Here is a 10,651-nt window from a genome sequence, read left to right on the forward strand (position 1 = left end):
GGTTCTAAAAGCCAGAAGTTAACAAACAGCAGCTGCCCACAGCAGGAGAGAGACACTTAAGCTGCTGGAAAATGCAAGAGCGCAGCTAGAGCAAAGGACAAGACAAACAAGGTATTATGAATATACCATTCCAAGGAAAGGTGCAAAGAAACTGCACCTGTCCTGCTTCACGATATGCTACTACTAACGATTCCCACTTAGGAACAATGGTAGGAAAAATAAAAGGTGAAAATACCCCACAACAATTTCATTCTCACTCTTTACAAGTTCATGACATCTCTTTACTGGGCTTAAAATTATAGGAAAGTTAGAAGGACTTTGGTATTCTCCCATCTTTCCTCCATCTGTGACTATTACCTAGAATTGCACAGCATCGTTTGCACTTGCAGTGATGCACTGCAACAGAAGAGCTATGCCACAGCTAGTGGCATTAAGCACTTTCCTTAGTGCTCCTATGGCTGATGGATGCTTCCTGCTTTTCACGACTGCACTGTGAAGTTCAGTTTCAGTGGTGCTGGTATATTCCCCCAGCAACAACATGCAAAATGGGAAAACTGATCCCTGTGGTACAATACATGAAGGGTATTGTTCCATTCTTCCTCCTAAAGCCCGCAGTGCAGTATGCCACCTCACTGTCACTCACCCATTCCATGGAGATACCCCCATGCTTCTATTATAACCACGTGATTTCTTTTTAATAACCACATGATTAACCTTTCAGGATCAACTACAGTGGGATATAGAAGCTTTTCCAGAAGCTTCCTGCTCAAGTGGCACAACCAAAACTGTATTTTTCTTCAGAGAAAAGACAAACTTACTACAGAAAAACAAAACATACAGTTTTCATAATCTTTACTTACTTCATTTTGTCATATTCCTGGGAGGTAGTGGTTACTCTCTCATCCCCTACATAAACTTCACAAAAAGGCCTGCAGCCATTGCGCTGCTTACTGAAAAGAGGAACTGGAGTCATGATGATGGATCTGACCAGGATTGGCTTGCTGTGAGGAATAATGGGCTCCTCAGCCACCATGTCACACATGTATTCAATGTATCTGTCAAACACAAAAAGGTACTCATGAAGCCAAAGCAGCAAATCCTAGAAATGGGTACACAGGTTACTTTTGTTAATACTCAGCCTCTGAGCAGTAACAAGTAACAACAAAACAGTGGGAACATTTAAAAGCACTGCTGGGAAACAGTTTTAAAATCTGATACAGTATCACAAAAGGAGAACTAAATAGAAACACGGATAAAAATTTAGGATCCTTAACTGTCTCTCCATGTAAGGACAGCAACACAATTTCTGCACAGAAGCACAATGGCTCCACCACAGCAAAAATAAACAGTACAGAAAATACGGTCCTGTGAAAGAAATCATCTGCACCTGTGTTCCACCTTACAGACAACTCTAGTCTCTGCCTTAGGTCTACAGCTAACAACTATCCACTTGTAACACAAACTAGCCACTCTTTCCAAAAGCCTCATTTACAATATCCCAGTAGGAGAACTATTTATGTTCTACACAAAAAAATGAATTAAAGTTACAAGAGTTCTGAAGCTAGTTACTCAGAGCCTCCTAACAGCACTTTACACACTGGTCTAGGTTAAATTTTATCTTACACGGTCTAGGCTCTAACAACAATGCCCTAGCTGAGTTTCTGATCTTGAGGAATACCGTCCCAGCAAAAAGCTGTCAAGACCCTGGTTGAGATCTTCTGGGAAGCTATCTTTAGAGACACAGAAACAGAACAGAGATGGCAGCTCTTTAAGGACAAGAGCTCTCCATCCCCCAGCATTTCTCCTGCAAAGACAGGTTGAGGCAGCTGGGCTTGTTTTCAGCCTAGAGAAGGAATGGCTTCAGGGAGACCTCACTGGGGGGCCTCTAGTATTTAATGGAGCTAATAGACATGGCAGGGACCACTTTTTTACATCATCTGATAATGGTAACAGCCCTGAAGAAAAGGACTTGAGGATGTTTGTTGATGAAAGTCCCCACATGAGCTGGCAGTGCATACTTGCAGCCCAGAAGGCCAACTGCATCCTGGACTGTATCAAGAAAACATGACCAGCAGGTAAAGGTCAAGATTCTGCCCCTCTGCTCGTGAGAGCCCAACTGGACTACTGCATCAGTTGTGGGACCTCTAACACAGGAAGGACACTGAGGTACTGGAGTGGTTGTAGAGGAGGGCCATGATGATGATCAGAGGGCACAAGCACCTCAACTACAAGCACAGGCTGAGAGAGCTGAGGACCTGCAGCCTGGAGAAGGCTCCCGGGAGACCTCACAGCGGCCTTCCAGGACCAGGTGGGGGCCTACAGGAAAGTTGGAGAGGGGCCTTCTACAAGGGCATATAGCAACAGGATAAGAGGAAATGGTTTTAAGCTCGAAGAAGGCAGATTTAGACAAGTTATTAGGAAGAAATTCTTTACTGTGACCATGGTGAGACACCAGAACAGGTTGCTCAGTGAGGTTGTGGACACCCCCTTGCTGGAGGCATTCAAGGTCAGTTTGCATGGGGCCCTGGGCAGCCCAACCTGGTAGGTAGCAACCCCGTTCATGACAGGGGGCTGAAACTGAAGGGGCTCTAAGGGCTGTTCCAATCCAAGACATCCTGTGATTCTATGATGGATTAATATAAGTTACTCTGCATGGGACCCCTTACTCAGTAAAACTATACAACATCATAACCTGTCATTTGCTCTTCACAAATCCCACACACTTCTCACATTTCTAGATCTAACCCTTTTTGTAGGAAACACCTTTACAACCACTGGAACTTACTAACTTCATCATTACATGATCTATTACACGAAATGTTTCATACATTCTGACAAATGTTCTGAACTCACCTCCGCTTTCACACCTTAACAAAAAAAAAAGCATTTTTATCCAAACATGAAAAGCAATCATTACTCTTTCCACCAAACTTGCGGTGTTCTGACACATTAAAATCTATGTCAGTAAAGTAGCAAACATGGAATATGATGCCTTCCACATGAGGAAGAAGACTTTACACTTAGGACAGCATACTCTTATTTTTATTCTTACCACTGCCTCTCTACAGATCATATTTAATTCAGCTGTGCTAAGAACACCATTGGCGACTAAGGTCTCACCAAATTCAGAACTACTTGATTCATAGCACACTGGTTTTTCCAAGTATTTTGCTGCTCACAGACAATCCTGAAATAATTCATTCTAAAAACTACCCTGTAAGAATAGTAACTTATTAACAGTTGCATAGATACTTGCTTCAGTAGTACGCTATAAGCAGACTGATACCATACCTTTTATGAGAAGGCCATATGCCAGGAGGACAACGTTTCATACTGAACATATAAACTGCAGCCTCAGCAGTAGTGAAGAGACGACAGAAACACAGAAAAGAACAAACTACAACAGCAGATGCTGCTCTTCCATCCTACAAAAAAAATTGTAATTTTATTATTCAACCTAGTGGAAAAAGCATTACAGAAGATACTGAAGAACATAATATCTATCTGTAATGTGTAATGAAGCTCAAGTTCTAGTGTGATCATTGGATTGGAAGACTGCATCTGAAGTGTTTTCTTCTATTTCTACACGATACACATGATACCACAGATTACCTACTTGCTCAGACATGAATAAATTGTGGTTACATTTCAAGTTTTCAGGTTTTTTTTAGCTTAAAGTTTTCAGTTTGATGTTTATCATCTTACTACCACTATCATCCATTTTATAGCCTGTTTCCTGGCTGCTGCCTTCAAGTTGTGTTTGCTCATTATGGACATCCAGTACCAGAGAAGTCCGAAGAACAGAACCAGATTCTTTAACATTTTATCTAGAACTGCCTAAGATCAGTATTTGCCAGGATATTAACTGAAGGGAAGCAAAACACAATCTACCTGCAGGAACTGCTGGGATATACTACATTCCTCCCTAAAAATACAATACTGAGTATTTGGATGTTTAGTCAGAGGTTGACAGAAATTGGTGCACGTTTTGTTTTGGCCAGCAAGCATGGAATAGATTTTTTGTAGTCATTTAGCATATGTAAGTAGAAATGAAGAGAAAAAACTTTTCTTCTCAAGTTGATATAACATCCTTTTCCCTCAAATCCAGGCCATTACTAATCATCCTAACTATTAGGGCTGCTGTAACTAGCATCCCCTAATAAAGGGCATCTTGCACTAACATGGAAATTAGCTCAGCTTAGAGCAAAGGACGCAGCCCTATCATTTCCAGAAGTCACTTCTAGCCAATGTTAGTCTATGATTCTATGGGCTAGACCAGGTCTTTCCATGAAGTTTCATGGATCAATAGAACCACAGTCCCCACATTGAGAAGCCCATGCTTAGGACAAAACGTGAATGAGTACTGGGGAAGAAAAACACCACCAACCAGCATGACAAGCAGTGAGTTACGTATACCAGCACTATAAAGTCATTTAAAAAAAAAAAAGTATCACACTGAGAGCAGAAAAAACACTGTACAAACAGGCTGACAAACAGATAACAGCCAATCCTTTGTAACCATGTAATGAAGCTAGAGCAAATGAGCAAGATTTTAAAGATTATGTCATAAACAGAATGACAGCATTCAAAATACATAATATTTTATTCATTAGCAAACAAATCTGATGACAGATCTTCAGAAAGAAACTTGATAATTTGCATAACAGAAACAAAAGGAACTCTTCATGCAGAGATGAGACATTAAGAATTTCAGGTTTTCCTTTTATGTTTTTAAAGGACATAGGGCTTGCTTACAGAGAAACTATCCTTGTACTAACATGCCCCTAAAACTATGAGTTTTCAAGGATGACTAACACTAAATGACCCCAGATTATTATGCAGAACAAAATGCTACTGAAGATGTAGAGGAGCTACTGAAGACCCTGGCATATGCATTTTACATTCAATTTTCATGAGGAAACATGACAGTAACCTCATGTGCTCAAGCTTTGCAAACATAAACTATTCTTTAAAACTGTTCTTCTCTCATGTTTAACATGAGGTAGTTTTTTATGCATAGTTAACTTGCATTTTTGAGGCTACATCAAAGCTAGTGATGCATTAAAGAACATTGGAAGTTACAAGGCAACCTGATGCCAGCAAAATCAAGTACCATTAATGCTCTATAGTCAGTTTCTGCAGTTCTCTACCTATTCTTCTCCAAAGTGCTACATCAGAAGAGTAGAAGGAAAAGCAGAGCAAACACTAAAATAACTAAATATACTTTTCTCCCAAAAGTTATTTTGCCTTGCACTGTCCATATATTTTCTACATTACATGCAAGCTAGGGCTATGTTATCCTACTGTCTATAAACAGAAAATACATGGAAATTATTTTTCTAAATACCTTGCAGGATGGAATTACCTCCAGGCCCTACAGTGAAGAAAATCACTGGAACTCCCCAAGTAATACTAGCATTCTTAAACACCATCTAAAGTTGGCAAGAGCAAAATGCTTGGGGTAGTATCTAGCTACTTACTAGGCAGTGCACAATGCAAACATTTTTCTGGTCCTGTTTCAGCCATAAATGCATGTTCTTGCATATACTATAAAGATTCTGAAGATTTGGTGCTCGTCTTGCTGGCCAGCCACATTCAGAAACCTAAAGAGAGACAAAAGAGGTGGGAAACAACATTATCGCTGCACACATTCACAGAGAAGGATATTTTACAGTTTAATGCCATCTGCAGGTAGAAATTAAGCAAGATAAAAAGTAGTCTTGCAAAAATAAGAAGCACTCTATAGGATCAAAAATAGTAGACCTCTAGTCAGTTGCCCTGGAAGTGCCAACAATTCAGATTACTGCATTTAATCAAGGTTAATGAAGTCTTTTAGAATTTGCCAATAGATTATATACAACAGGAAACCAAGAAAATACAATTTCTTAAGTATTTGAAAAGCTGTTTTACTCTCATCACGTTGAAGGCTATGCAGAATCATCTTCTGCAGCACTGGACAAAATAACCTAGACTTCTTTAGCTTACTGCATAGCTGTTCTAGCCCAGTACTGAACAACAAAGTTAAGAAGTTAGGAAGCATTGCCCACTGGTTACCTGGATTTCAAAGATGGACATCAAAGATTTCCCTACCATAAGGACTTTCCTGACAAGAAATGAGATACTATTTCTTTCCAGATACAGCAAAACAAAGAGCACACAATAAAATTGATGTCACTAAGATAAATATAGAACACAAAGTGTTCAGATTACTGGTAGACTTAGCTGTGTTTATATTACTATTTACAGGATTATTACATCAGGAATATCAACATATAAGTGCATCATACTCGCAAAACCAAGCATAACCAAAAAAAAGCTATCTCCAGAATAGACAACTTCCTAAACACAGAACGTATCATTTCACAAAGGTTGATAGCTTTGTCAGAATAAGAGACTGCAATACTCACTTAAACATGTCAGCCTCAGTGGACTTCAGCTCAAAAAAGGAATCCTGAGGCTTTTGCTTTGAGATACCTGACTAAACAGAAATAAGTGGAAGTTCCCTGTAGAACTGTTACCTTTCATGTTGAATAGCCTTTGGCTAAACCTCAAACTCAACCAAACTCAGAAAAAGTGATCTTGAATAGGAACCTCCAACCAAAGAGGCAGTAACTGTTCTTAAGGTTGGACATACTTTGTCTTGTCTACAGATTTGTGATGATGCAAAAAGGCAAAAGACGAGTACTGGATAAAACACATTATCTATTTCCCAGCTTGATGAAGTGTAAGTGAACTCAGATAACTGAAGCAATGCTAAGAAAGGCTCTGCAGGATAAGGTCTAAAGGGAGTTTCACATAACAAACGGTGCTTTTACACCGTCAGCTGGACAGTCAGTACTGGGGGAGGATCATTACCACTACGGACAGTTTAGATATGGTCTAACATGGGCACTGCTAGAAAACACAGTAACAATCTGCACAGTTGAGTTAGTTATACGACAGTTAAAGTCTATTTAAGAACAGAGAAAGAAATCCAGTACAAGCAGAGAAGAGGTTACCCTTCGAGCTTATTTTTATAACCATTCTGTTGTCATCTTTTTGATTAAGCAGCATGCTTTAAAGTATCACATCACAAGAAGCTGAAGGTATAAATCAATACATTGCATTGAAACACTTTTTACAAAAATACACAAAAACAATACACACTCTATTATGGAATCGTGAAGGTCTGTATGTCCTTGGAGAAAGATTATACACAGCATAGTGCCCAGGATGTTTGGAGTCCAGACATAACCTTACATCTTCTATGTTATTTTTGATGGCAGATTCTACACCTTCTGCTGGAAAGGACATCACTGAAAAAAGAAGATCAGCGGGTGAGGTATATACTTCTTTTTCATGTATAAAGCACAATCAGAAGTTATTTGTGAGACTTAGCAATCATACCTGCAATTCTTGAAGTGATGTATGATATATCCAAGTCTCCTTTCGCATAACTGAAAAAGAATACATTGGAGTTGATACTGAGAAATAGAACCATTCTAGCCATGAATCTAAAATCTTGTCATAGGCTCCATTCACTACCATGAATAACTTTCTTCTTCTCATCTGAAGTATGTCCTCAGATTTCCAAGGTTTTCAGAATAGATGATGTATCTGCACTGGCTGCAACAAAACCATCTTTGGGAATTTTATACAGATACTCTCAATGTTTAACTCATTCTACAACTGTTACCGCTACTGATAAATGTTCATTGTAAACACATACGCAGCTTCTAAAAGGACCTGAAGAACTCTGATTTCTTACACAGTATCAATTTTAAACCCCAATGAAGATTCATTAACATTTCAACTGGAGAACATTCTAGTACTTCAAATGCTTCAAACAAATCATTTAGAGATTCCAAAATGCCTGACGTGAGCAAAGCATTAATCATTACTCATTGGTTTCCTAATTACCTATGCCGTTTTTTTTGTAAAATAGCCTCCCAGTGATTTTCATATTTATATCCATTCCTTCATCTCTGCCTTACCCCCATCTTGTCTACTAATTTACTATTTCAAGATTGTCAGTATTTTGTTTGCAGGGTACATGCTGTGCAGCAAGGTGAAAATCTGGAAAAGACTGAGAAGTCCCAGCACATGTCAAACGAGCTGGATCCCATAGGTCTACACTTCTCAGTGTCAAAGCAGGAAGAAAAAAAAAAAAAACACTTCACCTAGTGAGTTTGGTTTAGATAGATTACACTGGTAGCACATCTCCAGAATATCAAAAGACATAGCAACAATATCATGCATGTTTATCAAAGAGAAGCACTTTTTAAAATCATTACAAAGTTTCAAGATGCCTAGAATACAGCATTTGTTTCTGAAACACCAAGAGGAGCAGTCTTTCCTTGACTCCTTATGGCATGCTGGTTAACTTAAAGGAGTCTAGAGGGATTGACTAAAAGATTACTGAATTTACAAGGACTGAGAGGAGAACTTTGGATGAAGCAAGAATGACAGCTCTGAAGGCAATGACAAGTACTTGTATGGACTGGGTTAACAATGATGACAACCCACACACTCAAGAGAAACTGAAGTCACCATAAGGAAAGTTGAGAACCTCACCAGCCAAAACACTAAAAACTCAACCCTGAAAAACACACTGCATGGGAGGTACACAAAATGGCCAAATACATGCTATTTCAAAAACATTTTCATTTTTGGAAGGCCATTAACTTCATCAGGTAGCTCAGGTGGTAACATACTGCTGCAGACAAACTGATCAAGGCAAAAATTTACATTCAGTATCAATTATAAATGCTAACAAAAATCAGCACAGTCATTTCTGATTGTGAGGTGTTAAATTATTTGTCACTTACACCCACTAACTTCAAGTAAAAAAAACATGCAGATCATTCTAATGACTTGAACTTCTTCAGTTATCAAGATGAAGAACCACCTAATCCAATAGCCTGAAAGCAAAGAAGTATTATGTCTTCAACACCATAATAAGTTAAAGAGCAACACAAAATGAACGCATACCACTACAACGAGCAAAAAACCTGAAGTCTTCACATTTGTTCCTTCAGGAATATTTTCAGATATTGACCCTTTACTAGCAACATCATCTTACACACTTTCTATTTTTACGTTTGCCTAAATTAAAATGCAAAACTATTAGGAGAGTGGCTCACACCACACACTTGCAGAAAAGTTCCGTGCAGATCAGAACTTGTTGAAAAAGAGTACTTTGGATTGTTAATAACAGCATGGGCAAGGTAAGTTTGCTGCTTTGCAGGAAAAAGTCTGCATGCCTGTTATAATCAGAAAAGTTTCAGAATGGTTCTGCTGTGTGAATTAGAATGTAGCTGGTACACAGACTGGAGAATCAACCCAAGACTCTTAAAACATGTGACAATCTTTTGAATTCTTATTCCATGTTTCCCCTTAATTTTTTCCTGAGTATTTCAGAGCTATTTCAGTATTAAAACTGGAACACCAGGTGCTCTTTTTTAGTACAGTGCTTCATGTCAGACTGACAATATTTTTTTTAAATGAAGGCAAAAAACATGTACACAGCTGTGGAATATACTCTTCACATACAGTGATATGCATTTCAAGTCAACTCTGCAACAAAATACCAGGTCTGAGGTCCATCTCCACATGCTGTTAACAGCTGGACATGCACTGCAGCATTGCTGGCAGGTGATGAATACAACAACATGCAAGAAGTGAAGATACTACATGTGGAGTTTCTACCTTGTGACCAACATGGAAAAATTCTGCAAAATTCTGTAACAAATGTACTTCCTTAAGGCTTCAATTAAGGTAGACAGGAAAGTATGACATCACATCAATATTTAGTCCCTTTCCTGATAATAACAAGATTTTTATACCCTCACAGTGAAATATCTCGATGGAAATGTAGCAAATAGGATGTAAACTCTCACTTCACAGCATAAGCATCCGAATAAAATCAGAAGTCCTAATTAAATTTTCAAAACTTCTCAGTGTAAAGGGTTGGCATTATTAGTCTCGTCAGAGAATAGCTGCACTAATGATGCCACAGTTTGCTGAAAGGTTAAAAATAACAAATTCAAAAAAGCTAGACAGCATACAGCACAAAGTTCTACAACAGCATAGAGTTACCTTGTGATGCTGACAGCTGAAGATTGGAAAGAAAGAAAAGTCAATTTAGCTAGTGTGAGCAAGCAAAGTATGGCCTTCAGTCAAACAATGCTCTGATGCTAAGCAGTCTTCCTCTAGAAGTCTACACAAAATTAAGACAAATATCTATTGATTAACTGAGTAATATTGTTCTTGAAGTTTTGTGCTTTTATTTTTTAAAGCCATGAAGAAGTGTAGCAGTGAAATTCATATCAATCCGCTCCCACTCAGTTTTGCTTTGTAAAACTGAATTAATCATTCAACTACACAGTGGTAACATGAAGCAAAGTAATATTCCCATGAAATGAAGCATTAACACAGCACCAAGAAACAAAATTACCCTAGAAGCATAGAAACCTAGCAATGAAAGGCACTAAAATCTTAGATCAGTTTCCTCATTAGAAGATATTGGTTTGGCAAAGCAGGAAAACTGGTCAAAAGTTTTGCAAAAAGGTTTGATGCCAGCAGATGCTAAATGCTTATAAAACTTATAAAACTTTCACGTAATAGTTACAGGTTATCTTCTGAGGTTATCTTGCTGGTTTTGGCTTGCTTT

At 38.5% G+C, this 10,651-nt stretch overlaps 2 protein-coding genes across 2 annotated transcripts in view; both read right to left on the bottom strand.

The window, feature by feature from the left end:
• Positions 1–666, bottom strand: part of LOC104915209 (cyclin-G-associated kinase-like) — a 9,764-nt gene extending 9,098 nt beyond the window's left edge. The window contains exon 1 of the mRNA XM_031557427.1: positions 644–666. Coding sequence (XP_031413287.1) covers positions 644–666 — 23 coding nt within the window. The remainder of the gene's footprint in view (positions 1–643) is intronic.
• A 175-nt stretch (positions 667–841) lies between these two features.
• On the bottom strand, positions 842–7,496 carry LOC116217504 (cyclin-G-associated kinase-like). Its single transcript, XM_031557166.1, has 5 exons — positions 7,387–7,496; positions 7,147–7,295; positions 5,481–5,603; positions 3,292–3,425; positions 842–1,055 (listed from the first exon to the last, which is right to left on the bottom strand). Exons 1-5 carry the CDS (start codon positions 7,487–7,489, stop codon positions 857–859), a joined length of 708 nt encoding a protein of 235 aa, XP_031413026.1. The 5' UTR covers positions 7,490–7,496; the 3' UTR covers positions 842–856.
• Positions 7,497–10,651: the final 3,155 nt, after the last annotated feature.

The sequence above is a fragment of the Meleagris gallopavo genome, chromosome Z (assembly GCF_000146605.3).
Source record: "Meleagris gallopavo isolate NT-WF06-2002-E0010 breed Aviagen turkey brand Nicholas breeding stock chromosome Z, Turkey_5.1, whole genome shotgun sequence".
NCBI lineage: Eukaryota > Metazoa > Chordata > Aves > Galliformes > Phasianidae > Meleagris > Meleagris gallopavo.

What these genes read in the sequence shown, in the direction of transcription:
- LOC116217504 (XM_031557166.1), bottom strand. Translation starts at nt 7,489, where the DNA reads ATGGCTAGAATGGTTCTATTTCTCAGTATCAACTCCAATGTATTCTTT. An exon ending in CTTCACGATTCCATAATAGA is followed by an intron (nt 5,604 to 7,146) that starts GTGTGTATTGTT and finishes GTCTCTCTTTAG; the next exon opens with GTTTCTGAATGTGGCTGGCC. An exon ending in ATATGGCCTTCTCATAAAAG is followed by an intron (nt 1,056 to 3,291) that starts GTATGGTATCAG and finishes TGTGTTTGACAG; the next exon opens with ATACATTGAATACATGTGTG.